The following is a 23,547-nucleotide window of genomic DNA, read 5'->3' as shown; positions in this document are numbered from 1 at the left end:
TAATTGTATCAAACTATCTTTCTCTCATAGTAAACGATCATGTACACCCTGTGAAATGTTGCAGGTACGGTATGGAAAGGAAAATTAAAATTCCCTTTAGCTCCCAAATTTACTTGTGCTGCTAAGTACACTAACAAAGCTACTCTTTTTGTGAAATATTAAAGGCTAAGAGAAGGCAAGGAATGGTGATTACTGGTTCTAAAATACCCAAACGTCCTTTTATTTTAAGGCAACATGATGAAATTAACACCCTGATAATTTGAAAGTTAAAAATGTATGGGGAAGAGGCAACATCACTGAAAATTTTGTACCATCATTTATCTAAGCCCAATTCAACACTAAAAGGCTGCCTGTGAATGTTTCTGTGTTTCTGTTGAAAATACACAAAATAGGTGTCCACTTCTGCAGTTATTTGTCTAAGAATTCCAACTGATTTGTGTAGATGTCTTTCATTGGCTCTTTTTCCTTTTTACAATTAACCCATTTAATTGAGCTGATGATTAAAACATCCAGAGTGTGTTACACACAGAGCTGTGGACTGTAAGAAGTTTTGATTCTTACAATATACACATCAAGCACATTTAGTTACGCCAATTCTTTCTTGAATATATCAGGCACGTTGTTAATAACTATGCTTATTACCACGTTTAGCTGCTTAGATCAGGCACACTTGCTTGTGCATCCCCAAATTTCTTCTTTTACCAAAATCCAAGAGAACTGCTCTTTGTTGGGCTTGAATACTTAACCCCTTTTAAGAGGAAAGGAATACGCAATAGTACACCCTAGAACGTGAGAAGTACTTTAAGAAAAAGCTTCTCATTTATATTTACATAGTGGATATTACTAGAATATTGCTTTTATTTTTTTAACAATAAAGGTAATCTTACATTAGAACTAAATGGATCTTAATATTTGAAACTTTATCAAGATTTCCCACTAAAAAACTTTGTTAAAAAAATACTTTGCTTTCACTTTAGATTACTGCATGATAAAATATAGACTAGTATAGGTCTGGTAAAAGACATATCTAATATATGTTTCCATTTTTTATCCCATGTTAAGTGAGAACTTTATTAATTAAAAACATTTCTAACTGTGCATAATGCTACTTAAGACTTCTCAAGGTCCAGATGGAGAAGCAATTGGAAAAGATCAGGCTGAAATAGTGGAATTCTCACAAAGACTATAAATAAACTGATTAAAGTGAGGAAACATTTATTTAAAGAGGGACAATGAAGATAAGGGAATGGAATTCAGTCAATGTCTGTTGAGTGCCTATTATGTACCAGACACTGGGCTAGATACTAGTCATGTGTCTGTGGGTTCAGAGCAACACCCTTATACTAGCCCTACTCTTGGCCCTTAGCAGGGATTTATGAAGAGCCCTTGCACCAAAGGGTCAAAATACCTTGAAGTCTGCAAATGTGTCTGCCCCCAACCTAGATCTCTGTGTTGATTCCCGTATCTGTTGCCTAGCTCCTCTGGCCTGGGCACTGATGGTGGGTTCATTCAGTGTGAGGTTCTGAGATTGGCTGCCCAGGTCATCAAGTAGGGGTTCAAAGTCCTCAGATCCAAATCCAGTGACTCAGCAGCTCCTAATGGTATCTACCTGGTTCCTCCAAAGCTGGCTTCCTTATCTCTTTTCTTTGACCTGTGGCCGGGACCTATCCTCTGTTTTCCCAGAAACTGAGGATACCTTGCCAACATTAGTTCTTCGGCCTCCAAACCTGGTCTGCTCTTTTTGACCCTGGCTGCCCTACCACTCAGAATATTAGACTCTTCATCTCCAGAATGGATCTTCTGCCTCCAAACTTTAGCCTAGTCAGAACTGGAGATCAGATGCCTGCTCTCTTCAGCTAGATCTGTGACCTATTTCTCTTTAGCCTATCTGAGCCACAAAATCCCTCCCTTTCTCTACTGATCCCTGTCAGTATGACCTTTCTTGACTCTGAACCTGAATTTCCCATGAACCTTGCTAACCTATAACAGTCTCTCCAGTCTCTTTGCAGTCCCAAGTCATGGTGCTCCTTGAATGCATTCCTTGAGTTACAAAAAGGGCACATTCGGGATAAACAAATAATGCCTTACACCACGGCCAGTTTGTGTTACTGAGTATCCTTGGTATACTATCCCCTTGGTGAATTCACTAGCCCAGAGTCTGGGCTTTGGGTTTGCAGACTTAAAACCTGTCAAAGGGAGCAGAACACTTACTCATTTGGAAGTATATTCTGTGACGGAAAGCCACATGGAAAGTTAAATTATATCAGAATGTTGCATGGTGAATGCTGGCTCTCCTCTGACCAAGGGGTGTTAGGTGGATGATTTTAATCAGTCTGTGACAACTTAATGGCGTTGTCAAGCAGACCAAGATTCATTCACATTGAGGGCACCTTCTCTACTACATAGTTTTCTATGTTAGCTCTTCCTCTTCAATTGGTATATTCTTTTTCTGGGTGCATTCTCACTATAAACTAGATAGACTCTAGTTAGGTTAGAGAGTTCATACGTTACATGATGGGGGGATGTGGGGATATTTGTCTGTTTTGTTCACTGCTACATACCCAATGCCTAGAACAGTGAATGAATAGTCAAATCCTGTTCTTCTGCTAGATAGCATCTTTTTTTTTTATAAGGTAATTTCTTGCACTTGCACTTTTATCCATTGCATGTTGATTTTAAAAGTTTAATACTCATTTAAGAGCCCCTCCCTGTTTTCTCATGAATGTTTGACAGATATCAACTTTGGGACAGACTTCATAATGGAATAAAAGAAGAAATAAGGATTTTTAGAGAGATAGTTCTCAAATCATTCTTAGAGGCTAAGTCTAAAATAAAAGCACTGAGATGAAATTCTGTGTACACAGGCACCACATCTTCTGTCTCTTTGCCCTCACCTGTTTGGGCATGGGCAAATGGAATACTGAAATAATTGACACAACAGGTAGTAAAAAGTAGATCCTTAGGGGCCAGCCCTATGGTGTAGTGGTTAAGTCCAGCGCACTCTGCTTTGGCAGCCTGGGTTCGGAACCCGGGCATGGACCTACACCACTTGTCAGGCCATGCTGTGGCGGAGACCCACAAACAAAATAGAGGAAGACTGGCACAGATGTTACCTCAGAGCTAATCTTCCTCAAGCAGAAAAAAAAAAAGGAAGGTTGGCAACAGATGTTAGCTCAGAGCAAATCTCCCTCACCAAAAAAAAAAAAAAAAGATCAGATAAAGTATCAGATTAAAAGAACAGTGACACATTAAGTGGTTAAAAGTGCAACCCTCCAGAAAAAAACACTGAGTTGGGCAGAGTTTTAGCATGATCCATATGTTAAAGGACTTTTTAAAGCTCATACGGAATAAACAAGAACAGCTAAATAAAATTGTAAAAAAACTAAAGGGGGGGATGAGAGGGGGTGTCACACACCAGATATTAAAACACAGACTCCCAGTAATTAAAACAATGTGGTATTGGTACATGAGTAAATAGACCAATGAAACAGAAAGAGAACCCAGATAGACAGCTAAATCCATATGGGAGTTTAGATATGATAAACATAGCCTCTGAAACTAGTGAGGAAAAGATAAACTGTTAAATAAATGGTATTGGAATAACTGGGTAATCATCTGGGAAAAAATTAGCTTGGATTCATAACTTACATCTTATACCAAGATACACTCCAAATGAATCAAAATTTAGATATTAAAAAAAAAAACCATAAAAGTCCTAGAAGAAACCATAGGTGAATTATTGCTGTGGAATGAAGACGGCATTCTAACTATGACTCAAAGTCCAGAAACCACTAAAAAACTAATAAATTAGACTGCATAAAAATAAAAAATTTGCATGGCCACCATAAGTAAAGTCAAAAGACAGACAACAAATTAAAAAAAAAAATTTAGAGCTCATTAAAGTCAAAGGATTAATATCCCTAACAAAGCACTCCTAGAAATTGATAAAAGATGAATAATGCAGTAGAAAAATAGGCAAAAGATGTGAACACAAAAGGAAATACAAATGACTCTTAAAGATATTAAAGGTAGTCTTACTCGTAATAAGAAAAATACAAACTAAATCACATTGATATATAATTTTGCCTCTATCAGAATGGCAAAAATCCAACTTTTTAATAACAACTACTAGTAAGGATGTGGGTAAGCAGGCATTGTCTTAAGTTGCAGGTGGGTATGTGAACTGGTAACCATGCCCTATGGCGAGCAATATTCTAATATTTTTCAAAATTACAAATGCACATGGTCTTTGACCCAAAAAGTCCCTTTTGGGGAATTTTTTCTACAAGTACATAATTACATACATCTGAAGTGACATAAATACAAGGTCTGGAATCAATCCAAATGCCCATTAATAGGCAACTGGTTAAATGATTGCACATTCATATAGTGGACTACTAAGCAGTTACTACAAAAAAAAAATGAGTAAGCTATCGAGTGATATGGGAAGATTGCCAAGAAAAACTAAGTGAAAAAGAAGCAAACAGTATGTATATGATGCCATTCTTTGGGTAAAAATGAGAGAAAAAAATAAGACTTTACATTTGTATTTGTTTGTATATGCCTAAAAAAGTATGGATGGAAACATAAGGAACCAAGAACAGAGGTTATTTATGGTGAGGGCGGGGGGAGGCTGTGCATTATGGGAAGTTGGGCCAAGGACAGAAAGAAGACATTCCACTGTATAGCTTTTTATATATTTTGGTTTTTGAACCATGTGAATGTATTACCTATTCAAAAAATTAAATAAGTATATTTAAAAAGCCTTATGACTCAATACAAATCAAAAGAAGTTCCCAATTTTTAGTTGAATGGTAATAAGCCAACTTATGAAATTACACAAATACACCACATTCTGAGGAGAGGCTCTGGAGTCAGACTTTCTAGTTTCAAATTCTAGTCCCACAACCTAGAATTTGTGACTGTGGACAAGTTACTTAGCCTCTCTTATCCTCAGTTTTCTTATTTGTAAAACAGAGAAGTAATTGTACCTATCTACTAGTGCTGTTGTGAAGATTAAATAATCCATGCAAAGCCCTTACTACAATGGCTGCCAATGCTTGCTGTTATAGGAAACAACCTTAGACTATTTATATATATTCTCCCTTCTCCACAAATTATAATCAAATCTTCATCTTATAAAAGCAAGCATTTAAAAAGAGGGAAAAAAACAAGAAAGAAAAATTGCAGAAACATTTACTTTAATTCACATTTTCTGCAATCTGGTGGGTACAACAGCAGATTATATGGAATTCTGTTTAAAATAAAAGCTGTACCTGTAGATGCTAAAAGTACACAAATTTGTGTGTGTGTGTCTGTGTTGTTTTGTTTTACCAAATAATTCCATGATACCATGCACCCAGTATGTGTATTTTGGTGAGTAGCTATGGTTTCTGCAGGTACTTCAGTTTGCAAACTGCTGAGAGGTTTATTGTGACCTGTTCCCAAATTTCCAGCTGAAGGCAATGCTGATGAAGATCAAAATAGCTGTTCTTTCTTATATACAATGGCACCTAGGTAAAGTTGGAAAATATGGCACAGTGTTTTATATAAATACAGAGATTACAAGTATTGAGTAATTCACTTTAAAATGTCAAAATAAAACGTCTGACTTATCAAATTTCAAAACTGTGAATACTATTACTATTCTGTCTGATCCTCCTCATAATCTAAGAATCAACACAGGAGAAACATTCAAATTTTACCAACTTTAATATATAGTATTTCTAACTTAACATAGATGCCACTTAAGAAAAAAATAAACTCATTCCATTGAAGGAAGGAATATTTTCCTTTTCTTCATTTTCATTACTTCATCAGCTGGTACAATCATTTCTGTCAGTTATATTATCAAGTGCTGGATTTTTAAATTAGGCGATGAGATAACAGACAAAATGCAAAGAGGTATTACCAGCCAGGCATTTTCACAATGCAATCAGTACTCTAGTACCACTTCACAACAAAAGGTATATGGATTAGAAAAAGTTTATATCACAAGGATCATAAAACATCACCAGGCTCACAAAACAAAGATTCCTACAGCTTTTACAGTCATTTAAGAAATATACATGTACACAAAAATGTAGGCTGCCCCTACAATCTAATTTATGGTAATAAAGTTAAATTTCAGCTTAAGAATACTTCATTTGTTTATTTTCTTGGTAATGAAAAAATTTGTTAAAATCTTGAAAACAACTTTCTACCCTAACCAGACCTTTTAATTTCCTAGAACTCACTCTAATATACAGTTTTTCCTAAGCTTGAAACAAATCACAGTAAAGAAAAAAAGCAGTAAATGGAAATGACCAAGGATTTTCGCCAGTAAATAGTTTAAATAATAGCCTTTATCTTTAACTGAGGGAATGAAGTAACACTACCAAAAAGATTTTAAACTTATAGTAATCATAGACACAAAGTGCAAAACTCTCACATTTCCTTAAACTCTGAATGAACACTAAGAATAATTCTTATTAATTTACCAGCAAGATTACTTAGATATTCACTTTTTAGACAAATTTACCTTAAGGTCCCCTCTCCCACCATACAATACTTGCATCCCTAAAAATGAAAATAGAACGTGGAGGAGGCTCCAATCAAGCGAGCCTGTTTTATTTAACTTAACAAAAAGCACCACCACCATCAATAACAACAAAAAAAACAGGGTCTATAAAGGTTACAAATTGGGTAAGAAAATAATTAACTAGTGAGACCCTACTCCCTCCAACCATATTCCTCCAAGGGACAACTAAATATTTTTAAGAGAGGGGTGAGCCAACTAAATACAATTTAAAATATGCCACTAAATCATCAATAAACACATTCCAGACTTTGTCAGGATAAGATACAGATTTAAGAGCACTTATTTGCTTCATAAAAGACTGAAGAGTCTAAGGAGAAACTCAATTTTGTACCCGCATTACTTCTACACAGACGCAACCTCCAAATTAATCACATTATGTTTACTAACACCTTTAAAAAGAAGCAATATTTTAAATATTAAGGATATTTAAATCCCAGGTTTAGAAAAATGACAAGGACTTAGGAGTCATCTGTTGGTACAAGTCACATGAAGTACCATTTATATACAAAGAACTAAAATGAAAAGAAAAAGTGGAGAGAGGGGAAGTTTAAAGGAGGGTTGAACTATCCTACCTGCTTAAATATCCTACCAAAGAAAATCAGATTGAGAGAGGATTGCATAGATTGTATTATAAAATAAAATCCTTTAAAAATGCTTACTTTAAAATAGTAAATTTTGTGTAAATAATGTTTAAATTGACATTATAAATCCATATAATCCCATTCAAATTTTATCAAGATGGAAACTTAAATATTTATACAATTTTTTTTGTTTTCCTAAAGTAAACAAAAACTTCTAAAATTGGAGTAAGGACAGAGAAACACAAAATCGAAATAAACTGATTTACAGGTTCTAAGTAAAGAATCCTCTTGAGCCAGCCCACTATACACACATGAAATCTGGCTGGGTGGCATAGGGGACAGTACTTATTCACCTTTACCAAAGCAGGTCCTTTAGACCAAAACAAAACAGTAACAACAACAGCAATTTAAAATCCTAAATAAAAACCAATGAAATTAAAGTCCTGGGGAGTCTTAAGTAACTTCTCTAACTATACATTGAAAGGGCCATTCATCACACTGACACTTTCATATAGAAGGTGACACCCAAAGCTAGGCAAGGCTAAAAACACATTTTAAAATCTGATAAATTTTTATCACTGATACTAGCCCTAAGCAACACTTGCTCCCTAGCTCTCCTTTTCCATAACAGAATGTTAACAGTGTTATTAGGATGGAGACATGGCCATTTAAGTTTGACAACTGGAAGTAAAGGATACTACATAGAACAAAACCAATTCTACACAAACAGAATAGCAGACTATTTAACAGATTGAAACATACAAAATTAAACACAGAATTAGTATAACTTACATGTTTTAAAAGTATATACTTCATTTATAAATATCTTGAATTGATAATCTATTAAGAATCATAAATATTCAAGTGAACATTTGAATTTTCTCTTTAAGAGTTCAGAATTCTTGAAGTCTTTGAAGGTTAGTCTCTTTCTGCTGAATGTCCAAGACTAAAAGGCTTCACACAGTCACTTTATGTCTCTAATTAGACATACAAAAGCCTTTATTACCTACTGTGTTGTAATAAGACTTTAAAATTCTGTAACTCTCTTATACTTGTAGAAAGCCTATAGGAGGAAAAAAAAAAAGCATATTAGTACAGCTAATATATGTACATATTTCAAATTACTGACATTGTTATATAGGCTATAATTTGAAAGCAAAATCCAAAATAAAAGAACGTAAACAACACTGAACATTGAAGCTTCCATTTTTAAATGAGTATGACTAAACAACATGCTACTGAACAACAACTGGGTCAATGAATAAATCAAAGGAGAAATCAAAAAATACTTTGAGACACATGAAAATGGAAATACAACATACAAAAATTTATGGGATGCAGCAAAAGCAGTTCTAAGAGGGAAGTTCATATTGATACATGCCTACCTCAAGAAACAAGAAAAATCCCAAACAATCTAATTTACATCTCAAGGAACTAGAAAAAGAACAAATGAAGCCTGACGTTATTAGAAGGATGGAAATAACAAAGATCAGAGTGGAAATAAATCAAATAGAGACTAAAAAGACAACAGGAAAGATCAGTAAAACTAAAAGCTTGTTCTTTGAAAAGATAAACTAAATCAACAAACCTTTAACTAGACTCACCAAGAAAAAAGAGAGAGGGCTCAAATAAATAAAATCAGACATGAAAGAGGAGACATTACAACAGAAACCACAGAAATACAAAGGATAAAGGTCTACTGTGAACAATTATACACCAACAAATTGAATAACCTAAAAGAAATGGGTAAATTCCTAGAAACGAACAACCTTCCAAGACTGAATCATTAAGAAATAGAAAATCTGAATAGACCAATTACTAGTAAGGAGATTGAATCAGTAATCAAAAACATCCCAACAAACAAAAGTCCAGAACCAGACAGCTTCACTGGTGAATTCTACCAAACGTTCAAAGAATTAATACCAGTCCTTCTCAAACTCTTCCAAAAAACTGAAGAAGAGGGAAAGCTTTCAAACTCATTTTACAAAGCCAGCATTACCCTGATACCAAAACCAAAGACACCACAAGAAAAGAAAATTACAGGACAACATCCCTGATGAACATAGATGCAAAACTCCTCAACAAAATATTAGCAAACCAAATTCAACGATACATTGAAAAGATCATACAACATGATCAAGTGGGATTTATTCCAGGGATGCAAGGATGGTTCAATGTCTGCAAATCAATCAACGTGATGTACATGAATAAAATGATAGATAAATATTATATGATCATCTCAATAGATGCAAAAAAAAAAAAGCATTTGATGAAATTCAACATCCATTTGTGATAAAAATTCTCAACAAAGTGGGTATAAATGGAATGTACCTCAACATAATAAATGCCATATTCGGCAAGCCCACAGCTAACGTCATACTCAACAAGGAAAAGCTGAAAGCTTTTCCTCTAAGACCAGGGACAAGACAAGGATGCCCACTCCCACAACTTTTATTCAACATAGTATTGGAAGTCCTAGCCAGATCAATTAGGCAAGAAAAAGAAACAAAAAGCATCCAAATTGGAAAGGAAGAAGTAAAAGTCACTATTTGCGGATGACATGATTTTATATATAGGAAACCCTAAAGACTCCACACCAAAAAACTTGTTAGAACTAATAAACAAATTCAGTAAAGTTGCAGGATACAAAATCAATAAAAAACAAAAATCTCTTGTGTTTCTATATACTAATAATGAACTATCAGAAAGAGAAATTAAGAAAACAATCCCATTTACAATGGCATCAAAAAGAATACAATACCTAGGAATACATTTAACCAAGGAGGTGAAAGACCTGTACACTGAAAACTCCAAGACACTGATGCAAGAAACTGAAAAAGACAGAAAGAAATGGAAAGATATTCTGTGCTCATGGACTGGAAGAATTAATATTGTTAAAATGTCCATACTACCCAAAGCAATCTACAGATTCAATGCAATCCCTAACAAAATTCCAATGGCATTTTTCACAGAAACAGGACAAACAATCCCAAAACTTGTATGGAACCACAAAAGACTCCAAATAGCCAAAGCATCTTGAGAAAGAAGAGCAAAGCTAGAGGCATATGATTTCAACTATATTAAAAACTACCATAATCAAAACAGTATAGTATTGGCATAAAAACAGACACATGGATCAATGGAACAGATTAGAGAGCCCAGAAATAAACCCATGCATATATTGTCAATTAATTTACAACAAAGGAGCCAAGAATATACAATGGAGAAAAGACAGTCTCTTCAATAAATGGTGCTGGGAAAACTGGACAGCCACATGCAAAAGAACAAAACTAGACTATCTTACACCGTACACAAAAATTAACTCAAAACGGACCAAAGACTTCAATGCAAGACCTGAAACCATACAACTCCTAGAAGAAGACATAGGCAGTAAGCTCCTTGACATCGATCTTGATGATGATTTTTTGGATGTGACTCCAAAAGCAAAAGCAACAAGAGCAGAAAGAAACAAATGGGACTACATCAAACTAAAAAGCTTCAGCACAGCAAAGGAAACCATCAACAAAATGAAAAGGCAACATACTGAATGAGAGAAAATATCTGCAAATAATATATCTGATGAAAAGTTAATATCCAAAATATATAAAGCATACAACTCAATAGCCAAAAAACAAACAATACAATTAAAAAATGGGCAGAGGATCTCAACAGACATTTTTCTAATGAAGAAGGCCAACAAGTACATGAAAAGATGCTCAACATCACTAATATCAGGGAAATGCAAATCAAAACCACAATGAGATATCACTTCATACTTGTTAGAAAGGCTATTATCAAAAAAGACTAGAAATAACAAGTGTTACTGAGGATGTGGAGAAAAGGAAACCTTTGTGCACTGTTGGTGGGAATGTAAATTGGTACAGCCAATACAGAAAACAATATGGAGGTTCCTCAGAAAATTAAAAATAGAACTACCACATGATCCAGCAATTCCCCTTCTGGGAATTTATCTGAAGAAAACAAAAACACTAATTTGAAAAGATATATGCACCCTCACGTTCACTGCAGCAGTATTTACAATAGCCAAGATATGAAAGCAACCTAAGTGGCTATCAGTGGATGAATGGATAAAGAAGATGTGATACACACACACACACACACACACACACACACACACACACACACAGGAATACTATTCAGCCATAAAAAAGAATGGAATCTTGTTTATGTTAAGTGAAATAAGTCAGATAGAGAAAGACAAATACAGTATGATCTCACTTATATGTGGAATCTAAAAAACAAAACAAGCTCATAGATACAGAGATTAGACTGGTGGTTGCCAGAGGGGAGGAGGGATCGGGGTGGGTGAAATGGGTGAAGGAGGTCAAAAGGTACAAACTTTCAGTTATAAAATAAATAAGTCTTGGGGATATATTATACACCATGGTGAGTATAATAATACTGTATTGCATATTTTGAAAGTTGCTAAGAGAATAAATCTTAAAAGTCCTCATTGCAAGAAAAAAATGTTTGCAACTATGTATGGTGATGGATGGTAACTAGAATTATTGTGGTGATCATTTTGCAGTGTTTACAAATATTGAATCACTATGTTGTACATCTGAAACTATATAACGTGTGTCAGTTATACCCGAATAAAAAAAGGAAAGAAAAAAAAGTGAAGGAGAAATAAAGACTTTCTCAAACATAAAAATTGAGGGAATTTGTTGTCAGTGGACCTGCCTTACAAGAAACGTTAAAAGTTCTTTAGAGAGAAGGAAAATTATATAGGTCAAAATCTTGGATCTACATAAAGAAAGGAAGAGCATCAGAGAATAAAGAAAATAAGTTTTATTTTTCTTAATTGTTATAAAAGATAACAGTTTGTTCAAAATAATAATAATAGTAACAGTGTATTTGATGATTATAGCTTATGTATAAGTGAAATGAATGACAGCAATGATACAAGGGCCAAGACAGAGGAATAGGGAATGCTTGGTTATTATTAGGTAATTACAGTACTCATGAAGCAATATAGTGTTATTTGAAAATGGACTTGGATTAGTTAGAAATGTATATTGCAAACTCTTGGGCAACTACTAAAAAAAGTTTTAAAAAATGTATAATTGATAGGGGAAGAAAAGAGAAAATGGAATAAGATAAATTGATCAATAAAGAACAGAAAAGTCAGAAAAAAGAGTGGAAGAAAAAATAAGAACAGATTGGGAAGGAAGAAATAAAACTGTCCTTGTTTACAAGTAACACGATTGTACAAAACTCCAAACAACTGACAAGAAAACTCCTGGAACTAATAACCAATTATAGTAATGTTGTAGGATACATGGCTAATATACAGAATCAATCACTTTCCTATATACCAGCAATGAACAAGTAGAATTTGAAATTTAAAAAAACACCACATAATTTATATTAGCACCCCCCCAAAATTTTTTTAAATGATGTTAATAAAACATAAGAAATAATCTCTGTATCACTTGGTTCCCTAATTTGTAAAAAAAATTCTTCCTTGACTTGACTTTTTGCCTTTTTTTCCCAGGGCAGCATAGTATTATTTTCTATAACTCTCTTCCTTCTGTTCTGTATTCCTCAGTTAGTTGGTATCTCATGTATCACTGTAGGCAAATTCAAATTATTTTTGAAACCATCTGTGGTACAGACAAAAAGCAAACTCTATGTCCATATACAGAAAAAAATGGGGTAATAACGAGTGAAAGAAAAATGCCTCCTCAGCTTTAGAAATAAAGTACAGTTGAAAGGTTTAATCTCTTTTTCTTTCATCATCTTCTCAACCAAGCTTTCCTTACTCCTGCTACTGCAATTGAACAAGTTATAATCAGCTAAAGAGAATATTATTAGGAGAATATTTTCCCCACAAAATCAAGAAGGCAAACTGAGAAATACTGGCTATCTGAAATTATTTATTTTTCCTATGACCTGTAGAGAAAGTGATTTGTCTGCATTAAGGACACTCTTAAGTCAAGTGAGTACAGGTATAATATATTATAATAATTCTATCCCTTTGCCAGCAAAACAAAAACTACGTTAGCAGAGAAGATGATCTTTGCAGTTTGCTGAACCCAGCCTGGGAATCAAGTCTTCACTGTGAAAACGGTTCTTACCTTCCAAAAGCATTTATAAGAGCAACTATTTCCTGTCGAGTGAGTTGGAAGCCTTTAGATGGGCTGTTCTCTGGAAGCTTTTGGATTTCTTTTTCAGAGAATAATATCTTCAGGGCAGTTCCTAAACCCTGAGTCTAAAGATAAGCTTACAATTAAATTCATATAATAACAACTACTATAAAGGTTTAAAGAAATAGTCACTGTGATGAGAGTCAGGAAATGCATATGGACTGTTTCACCAACATGTTAAACTATGCAAAATACAGTTTCTACTTCCTCACAGATTATGTAATGATAAATTTATCTAAACTGTTAAGGAAATCTGAATAGTTTAACATTTGTTAGACACGTGTCATCTGTGTTGTTATGTGCATCAAGTCGGCTCCGATTCCTGGCAACCCTATGAATGAGTGATGTCCACAAGGTCCTGTCCTCAACAGCCCTACTCAACTTCTATAGACTCATGCCAATGGCTTCCTTTATGGAATCAATCCATCTCATAGTCTTCCTCTTTTCCTATTGCAAATTACTAAAATGCCTTTTTTAACCTAGAAAATATATTAGAATTACAACGTTCATTCAATATGTAACCTTGAAAGCATTCTTTATAGCCCCTAGCAATTCAAAACTGAGAGATTATTAGTGATACCTACACTTTATAATTTCTCAATTATTAGCACTAGAGAAAATGAAAAAATCTGATTTCAGTGTAGCCTTCATTAAAATAATTCTATCTCTTCATTTTCTGACATATCATCTTTGTAAAATAAGACATAAATATCAAACAATCCTTTTTATACTGAATATATAGAGAAATGGGCCTGCGTGGCAGAACTTTCCTATTTTGTGATTATGTGGCCTTTTTTTTTTAATTTACTTTTTTTTTTTGTGAGGAAGATCAGCCCCGAGCTAACATCCATGCCAATCCTCCTCTTTTTTGCTGAGGAACACTGGCCCTGAGCTAACATCTGTGCCTATTTTCCTCCACTTTATATGGGACGCCACCACAGCATGGCCTGACAAGCCGTGCATCAGTGCGTGCCTGGGATCCGAACCCAGGCTGCCAGCAGCGGAGCGCACGCACTTAACCGCTACACCACGAGGCAGGCCCCTGTGTGGCCTTCTTTTAATCATTGAAACAAATTCAGTGACCAAAATTTGATAATTAAGTCTTTTTATATGATTATAGTTTACCTTTTATATAGGTATATAAAGTACTAATATACTCTATTTATAACCAACTCCAGAAATGAATCTGAGATCGTACCAATAGAAAGAGATGAATAAAACCAAAATCATTAACATAGAATAGGAAAAGGATCCTTATACATACATATGTAACACACAGAGTTTAATATTAATTTTTTTCATCAATAAAACCAAAAAAACCACACTTTGGCTCTGCCTATTTCTAAGCTCTAATTCAATGAACAATGAGGACATTTTAATAAAAACTTTCAACTCCTCAGTGGAAAAATTTAAGGCAATAGTTTCAAAAGAGAAGACAGCACACACACCTGTAATTTCCCCCATAATCTGCATTTGTCACATCCAACACAGTCCATTATGCGGGAGATATTCTTGAAATGTAACCGGAATTCCTCCTAACATGCAGAAAATATTTTCATTCTAATTAGACTTTTAAAATCAAACTGCAGTTGTCTGAATTATAAGAAATAAAGTTTTGAAGTTTATTAATGAATTTATTAATGAAGTTTATTTTAAAGTTTTTTAGTTGTGTTTTTCCACAGTTGAAGAAAAATATTTGAATTTGTATTGCATAACATGGCACATAAACCAACTAAATTAATGGAAATTTTTATAAAATTCATTCTACATATTAATTCCACAAACTTTTTTATGGAGGGGCTACTCTATGCAAAGCACCAAGATATGCACTATAGGGGACACAAAAGTAAATAATACATGGTTTTTACTTTTAAGGAATTTAACTGCTGCTCCCATTTAATATCTGCATACAACAGTGGTAAATATATCTATTTTATGTTTTATTTATTCTGATGTATTGTTTTGTGTGAGTCTAAATTAGAAAGCTAGTCCTGCAACAATGATCAATTTTCATCTCTCTCCTTAGTACCACACTATATTTGTAACAGGTGCTTCAATGTGCTCTGAACAGCATCGATAATCATAGGGCTATACAAGGTATATGGTCTCACAACCCCACATTTGCTAATGCAGCTTCTCCAGGGATGCTTGCTCACTGGATCCTTGTCTTTTGCTGTAATAGTTTCCTATACAGGGGAGAATTCTGACTGTGAGCACCTGTACATGGTTTCTATAACTTTAAGGTCAGTCTTACCTTATCTGAGGTTAATGCTAGTTAAGAGAAAGTTCCCTCAACTTTTTCCCATGGCAAACTTTAAACATAAAAATCATTTTATTGTACTGAGGTAGACATTTTATTGCATGAAGCTAGAAGCAAGTAGCCTGAAAACTCTGGCCACCACAAGCCCTGCCCAGGTGCCCAAAGAGTTGCGAGGAATCAATACCTTGGCCAAAAGAAAGACAATATAAAAAGAACACAAAAACTCCTTTGCTCTCCATTCTCATGTAATTCATGTTCTTTGGAGCAGATGGAAAATGGACTTAGGTTCTCCTTTATACACCTTTGAAAAACAGCAAACAAAATTTCCAGCATTTTGTAGTTGAAAGCTAGTTGTAAAACCTCAGTCTCACCTTCCTCATCTACAAAAAGATACATAATTATAGTTGTCCTATCTATTACACAAGGACATTCTGAAGATCAAAAGTATATTTGTATAAATATTTAGAAAATAGAAAGCATTACCAAAAGGAATTGACATTATCTTAAATACCATAATAGCAATATAACTCTAAAACAACCATAACAAAACAAATCTTCCAAAACTGAAATATAGTTGTGGCTAAATTACTTACTTAATTTCAGAAATACCAAGAAACTCTTACCAATGGAGAATCACTCAGTGCTAATTTACTATTTCTTGTAATATATCCACATTTAAAACATCTTGGGGCCAAATGTGTTTCAGAACTCAGAATTTTTTAGATTTTAGAAATACAGTACATATGCTATTTATTATGAAACACCCTGTAATCAAATACATTAATGTTTCTCCAACAAAATGTAAGAATATTCATACAAAGCAGAATTTTAAAAAAACACTATAAATATTCTTACATAAGTTCAGGGTAGGTTTAGCTAACAAATTAATTTACACCAAATGTAAGAAAAATCTTTCAGTCTTTGGAGCTTTTTGGATTTCGCAACTGCATATAAAAGATCATGGAGGTGTACTAGAAGACTATTTACCAGTCAATTTCAAATACTTTTATGAACATTTCAAGGGTACAGTGTATTCCTTAAAGTATTGTAAGCAGAGGAAAACAAAGAGCTCCTAATGTGAAGTTTCATAATGTTCCTACAATATATTCTCCTTCTGATATCACAGGTTAACAAGTAATTTTTGCCTTTTTTGTTACTCCATAAGGACAAAGATATAATAGTTTCAAAAACTGTAACATTCCATAAAAGAAACTTTAGAAAAATATACTATTTATTGCCTTCAAAGTGGCTAACAGTTCATGATTTTTTGAAAGACACATCAAAACAATACACACTGTGATTTTAAAGTAAGAAAACTTTCTCTCAAAATAAAACTTTCTCTCAAAATAATACCTTAGAAAGACACTTACAAAGGTGCCATACTCATTGGTCATACTAATGACTGAAGATAATCCTAAGCACTTGGTCAAACTAGGAAGGAGAAAAGAAATGAGAAGAAAGTATGGAGAAAGGGCTTTTCAAATCATTTATAGTAAAATCCAATCAGACTAACTTCAACAAGTTGGAGAACTGGGAAAGAAGAATTTACATGAATAGGATTAAAACACAGCCAGTAATCTGCTCCCCACTCTGTCCCCCAATCAAGAACTCTTTACCTTTAATGATTTGGCCCCCTTTTTGTCACCTGCAAACATGGATTTCTCGTCAAAGTGCATGGGAAAGGACCTGATGAAATGACAATATTATAAGTTACATGAAAAATTCAAGTACTGTGTATTAGAGCACTGGTACAATTTTCTATCCCTACAAATATTTAAAGTTCATTATTTACTCAGGTAAGGTTTAGTAATGTACAACAGCAGCAAACAATTCACATAAATTATTCAATAAAAGACTAAAGTAAGATACAGATGGCTTTGTAATTTATAATATTGTAATGTTTTAAAAAATTACATGATAAAAATAATCTGAAACATTAAAAACAATTTATATGAAAAGTATGCAACACCCTCTTAACATTTTAAAAAGTCTTTATAAATTAAATGCATAATTTATACTTTAAACACTTCTTAATCCAACTTTCCTCCATGCTCATTTTAACAACCAGTAAACTCAAGTTTTATAGACCAAGAATTTTTTTTAAAAGGTTATATTCTAGAAGGTAAGGCTAATGTTCCCTGAGCTATCTTCATGCTAACACAAGACCATCTGAATTTAAATAACAACTGGAAGATTACAAAATTGGTAGAAAGAGCATTAAAGTACGGTCATGCATCGCTTAATGACAGGCATATGTTCTGGGAAATTGTGTCGTTGGGCAATTTCATCGTTGTGCAAACATCATAGCATGTATTCACACAAACCTAGATGGGATAGCCTACTACACACCTAGACTATACGGTACTAATCTTATGGGACCACCGTCGTATATGCAGTCCGTTGTTGACCAAAACATTATGTGGTGCATGATCATAGTTTTAAATTACATACTACATAAAATTTAAAGTTATATTTAGAAACATCCTCTTCTCAAGTGTGAAAGTTAATGCAACAAAGCTTTTTAGTCAACATTTATAGAAAAATTTTTAAATTTTGCTGCTATTCTATTGGCCATTTTCCTTCTCAGTTCTAATTCTCCCTTTTCCTAACTAACTTTTAGGAGTCAGTTTTTGTTGTATTTCAAGCACTACCTCACATTCAAATAGAGTGAAGAATTTCAAATCACTGATACTCAATTCTTACTTTGTATCTTGAAAGATATTCAGTAGAAGGGTTTTTGTGTCAGCATCTTCTTCTACATTTCCAGTGTAAAGATCGACAATTGAGCGCTCAAAATATGGGGCCACCTTTGATAAAGCTCGAAGCTCAATTAAGTATAAAAAGTACAGATTCTTTAGCCTTCGTGGACCTTCTCCCTTGGTTTCCACAGGGTCAAAACGGCGTTTAAATTCTTTTATATTAGGTCCCCAGCTAGGTTTACCCCAGGTTTCTAAAGAGAAAGAGAAATACATTATATACTTTTAGTAAGTAGGATATTTTTTCTCTATAGAGAATATGTATTTCCCCCCAACAATTTTTATACTAATAGAAGGCAAAATTTCTATGTAAAAATCTGATTACCTTCCAAAAGATAATTTGCGCATAGATGTAAATTAATACTAGCATGAAGTCCCGATATAAGCTTATAGAAGACTCTCTTCTCCAGACACAAACCTATTCAGAAAAATATTGAGAAAGAAATCACACTCATTTATATAACAGAAATACTGAATCAGAAGATTGAGTATTCAGGCTTATTTTTAAAGTTAAGATTCAAGGACATTATAAATAAATCAAGGAATAATATAAAATAAGTAGATCAAGATTCTTTCACTAGAAGATAAAATAAGATTCTAACTTCAGAATGGAGTTAACGGAATATGATAACTTGATGGAGAATATGATAGAAAAGGTTTGGGCTACTGGAGGTCCAAACACTGTGGATGCACTTGGCAAGTTCCCATGTTACCCAGAGGCAACAGCACAGACTTTTCATGGTTTAGGCTAAGACTTTATTAAAGCAAACATAATTATTAAAGTCACTGCTTTGGCTTAACAAGAGCTGTTTCTCCCTTTCCGTTCCCTTAGATGTTCTTTCTTTGAACCTACTAGATACTGAGAGAAGAGATTGAAATCTGTTTCTCTCCTTCCTCCAGATCCTTTAGTGTGTCTTTTTAATCCTCTGCCCTGGAATTCTCTAATTCTACTTAACTATATGCTCCTCTATGTTCCAGTAAGGAGCCAAAACTTGGAAAACAGACATCCAGGAATTTCACTAATAAAAAAATGTATGACCATTTACTGTGTGAGTAGAATCATGTCAGATGGAGTTCAGGAATATGATGGAAAATTGTCTTATGTAGCCTTATTAAGCCACACAGGCTTTTGCTCAAAATAAAGGTCAAGATAATTCCACCATCCTATCCTACCCCTGGCTCCATCTTAAAAGATTTTCTCTTACTATAAGAGTAATACGCACTGTGAACGTACTTAGTGCCACTAAATACTTAAGTTTAAAAATGGTTAGGATAGTAAATTTTATGTTGTACATATTTTACCACAAAAAAATTTTTTACAAAATATTTTTTATAGAAAAATTTAAAAATAAAGGTAAGTTTTAAAAATCCACTGTTCTGGATGCAGAACAATTAACTTTTTCCCTCTCTTACCACCCAACAGAGGTTTTTGTTTTTGTTGGTTTTGTTTTTTGTTTTTTTTTACACTCTCCCCATGGGGAAAAATGGGCTTCAATAGTGGAAACTAAGAAATAACCTAATTTATATGCTGAGGGATTTTTAAAATGTAAGAGTACGTTATGTGGCTTACTTTACATCTTTTCAAGATCTAAAAGATCTTTAGTTTCCCCTTTATGTTCTACCACAGATGGCTCTGAAGCACTTAGCTTCTAACAGGAAAAAATAATTAATTTGAGATCTCATTCCCTAATTCAGAATTCTTGCTAGAATATTCTCATTGTCATGGATGAAGACAAAAAGTAGAAATTAAATTCTGTTTTGTAGCTTCCTCATAAAAGTATATGGTCCATTTTGAATGTTTAGGGTAACAAAGGATACAAACAATATCAATAAATTTGATAAAACATTAGGTACTAACTTCTTCTCTAGTAAAACTTAATTAAATCTGTTATCAAGTAGCAAAATGATCAGATTTGAAGTTTGCTTTCTTTTCCTTCCAACCTACCTCTCTAAGCAGGCTTATATCCAGTAAAATGTCTAAAGACTAGAGAAGGGAAAATAGGCAAAGTAAAGCAAAGCTTGTGAAAATTCATATGCCTAAGAACAAGAACATGAAAAACTAAGAAGCAATTCTAATTTAGAAAGCCCACAAAGCTCCTTACCTGAAATGGGGATGCATGATAAATGAGCAAGATGGAGTAAAAATGTACTTCCATAAACTGTGAAAATCAGGTAACTTCAAGCAGAATGGTAATAACAAAAGATGTGCCAACTGAGTGCACCAGCAAGACACACAACACACTTAGCAGAAAATTGCTGGAGAGCTTCTCCCCACCTACAGTCTGCTGCCAGGCCCGATGCTGTCTCTGACTACTGAGGTCCAAGCAAAAGCCTTCACAGTCATACTCATAGTAACACCTTCGAAAGCTGATCTACAAGGGCAAAATTCACCAACTCCTATTTCTAACAATACAGAGCAAATTCAACTATTCAGTTTAGAAAGTGGTTCTCCTCTTTCTCTTTTGGATTTAATTTCATGCAAATTCATTTTCGGCAACTGAATTATGAGACATTGATACATATATTTTTTTCTCTCCCAAAAGGGCTATAGATTTACTTTAACAGTATGATTTGGCATTTGGACACTGTTTAGTGATTTTTCAAAGAATTTTTACAGGCATCACCTACACTCACAGTGTAGGTAAGCTGGATGGTGTCTTGACATGAGTACAGCCATGTTTGGCCGCTCCATTGACCTACAGCCACCAGCACAAAAAGAAATATAAAAGCTGCTTTCTGTGTGGTGGGAACTGGCCTTTTCCCGGGAACTGGCCTTTCCCTCACGGAGGGAGTTGCAAGTTGTAACATTTCAAGGCTCTTGGAGCGTCGTAGCACGGGATGGACTGGCCATCTGTGCCGGGCTAGGACGATAACCAAAGAGAACAATGCACGTACACAACTACTGGGCTGGGACATTAGCCAGGGGGCTCAGTGCACGTACGCCACTGATAACCATTTGTGCATGGAAACACTAAATGCTTGCTCTGCAAACTCTGTAATTGCTTACTCTGAAAATTACTGATGGTATAAAAACTGCTGGAAACTGAGACCCGGTGAGAGTTCCACCTGTGGAAGGGACACCTTGCCCAGGACGTGTGATCCTTGCCCAGCCGCGTCGATTGACAGGGCTCTCCCGGCAGTGGGGCGTGGATGTTGTGAGTAACTGATTTGATGTGAAGTAATTGATTTGATATGAAGTAATTGATTTGATGTGTTCTCTTTTCGGTCAACCTGGTGTTTCTCTTTCTGGTTGATTTGTGTCATTTCTCTTCAGCCGATGTGGGTGCTTTCCCTTTCCAGTCGGGCTGATGTTTTTTCCCTCTTAATATTTGACCTATTTGGATCTGTGTGCAGACTGTCGCCTTTACTATCCTCTATATAATAAAATATACCTTCAGTCCATTTGTTTGGAGTGGAAAGTGTCTTTTACGTCTCCGATCGAATCCCCGAACCTCTCATAACATAATTGGCGCTGTGAGCAGGATTCGATTAAGGAGATGCCTTTCCTATTCAAACGAAAGGTAACTGAAGCCAAGGTGGAAGAAATTCCAGGATGGGAGGACCCTCCCTTTTGCACCCTGGCTGGGGAGTGGGCTCACAGGTCAGGGTTATGTGAAGCTTGGGATGCTCGTCTGCGACGATTTGAACCGTTGGATGTGACCAAAGCTTTGCAGACGGTGGAAAGGAAAGAGAAAGATGATGTTTCTTTTTTGGCACGGCGAGGTTGGTGTTTGTTGACTGCTTATCGCCGGGCTATAGAAGATAGGGATAAGATACAGACAGAGAAGGCACTCTTGGAAACGGAATGTCGCCGGGCTATAGAAGATAGGGATAAGATACAGACAGAGAAGGCACTCTTGGAAACGGAATGTCGCCGGGCTACAGAAGATAGGGATAAGATACAGATAGAGAAGGCACTCTTGGAAAAAGAATATTCAGATTTACAGTTGCCTGAAGTCAAGGTGGAAGAAATTCCAGGATGGGAGGACCCTCCCTTTTGCACTCTGGCTGGGGAGTGGGCTCGTAGGTCAGGGTTATGTGAAGCTTGGGATGCTCGTCTGCGACGATTTGAACCGTTGGATGTGACCAAAGCTTTGCAGACGGTGGAAAGGAAAGAGAAAGATGATGTTTCTTTTTTGGCACGGCGAGGTTGGTGTTTGTTGACTGCTTATCGCCGGGCTATAGAAGATAGGGATAAGATACAGAAAGAGAAGGCACTCTCGGAAAAAGAAAATTTAGATTTGCAGTCTCGCTTGGCTATGATTCAATGTCAATATCTCGCACTGGGAGATCAGGCTCGAAACTACCAAGCTATAGCAGAAAAGGCTGCTGTAAGAGTTGCCAAATATAAATATAGAAAGAGAAGAGGAAAGGTAAACGAACGAAAAGTTCATATGGCCATAGCATCGGCCGGTCCTAAGTGGGACCCGGACACATGGGATGGTGATATCTGGGATGATGATTCTGAAACTGATTATGAGGAAGAGGAAAAACCGCCCAAACGCACAGAGGCACGTCCTCTTCGCCGTCCGCAGATGGAAAAGGATGGTAATCATCCTGTAAGGAAAGATGTGATTGAGGATTTTAACCAACAAGAAATTTCTGATATTTTAGCCCGGGCTACACAAAAGCCTGGAGAAGCCATTATAACCTGGCTTGTTCGCCTATATGATATGGGTGCTACAGGAATTAATCTGGATGCAGGAGATGCTTTTAAATTTGTAATTTTGTCCAATGATCCAGTAATACGGGGAGCTTTCAGAGACTGGAGCATGAATGCTCACCCCCCAAATGATCGTGGACAAGACACTGATGGTACAACTTTATTGGCTCTTGCAGTAAAAGGAGCTCAAGATAAATACCCCACGGATGATATGTGGCCAGACACTAATAGACCATGGTATACTTTAAAAGATTGTGTCCAAAAGATGAGAGAAGAAACCATGAAACGGGCTGTGTTTCTGGGGTGTGGTGAAGCTTTAAATGAAATGACTTTAAGTGTCCAGGTGCGAAACAAGTTAATAAAAACTGCACCTCCGGCATACAAACAAATAATTACAACCCTTCTCATGAATGAAACTGAAAGCCCTATATCAACACTTGCAGATAAGATTATGCAGCTAGCAGACTTGGGAGACTGGCAGACAACTGAAAACTCTCCAAGAAGGGAAAAAAGAGAAACATTCTTTAAAAAAGATAG

General features: G+C 35.1%; 1 protein-coding gene across 6 annotated transcripts in view; it reads right to left on the bottom strand.

Annotated features, from left to right (window-relative positions):
- Positions 1-5,191: 5,191 nt before the first annotated feature.
- The window catches only part of ERO1B (endoplasmic reticulum oxidoreductase 1 beta), a 64,911-nt gene continuing 46,555 nt past the window's right edge, over positions 5,192-23,547 (bottom strand). For 3 of the 6 annotated variants that reach the window (XM_058542970.1, XM_058542972.1, XM_058542973.1), the window contains exons 11-17: positions 18,673-18,765; positions 18,295-18,541; positions 17,208-17,277; positions 14,780-14,866; positions 13,263-13,396; positions 8,168-8,224; positions 5,192-5,513 (exon numbers count right to left, since the gene is read on the bottom strand). In XM_058542970.1, the coding sequence (XP_058398953.1) occupies positions 5,498-5,513; positions 8,168-8,224; positions 13,263-13,396; positions 14,780-14,866; positions 17,208-17,277; positions 18,295-18,541; positions 18,673-18,765 (704 nt within the window). In that variant the 3' untranslated portion in view covers positions 5,192-5,497. The other 3 variants (XM_058542971.1, XR_009220426.1, XM_058542975.1) reach the window with 3 other exon arrangements.

Source organism: Diceros bicornis, chromosome 6, assembly GCF_020826845.1.
Source record: "Diceros bicornis minor isolate mBicDic1 chromosome 6, mDicBic1.mat.cur, whole genome shotgun sequence".
In the NCBI taxonomy this organism is placed as follows: domain Eukaryota; kingdom Metazoa; phylum Chordata; class Mammalia; order Perissodactyla; family Rhinocerotidae; genus Diceros; species Diceros bicornis.
The sequence above is the reverse complement of the archived record's forward strand: the minus strand, read 5'-3'. Positions and strand labels throughout refer to the sequence as shown.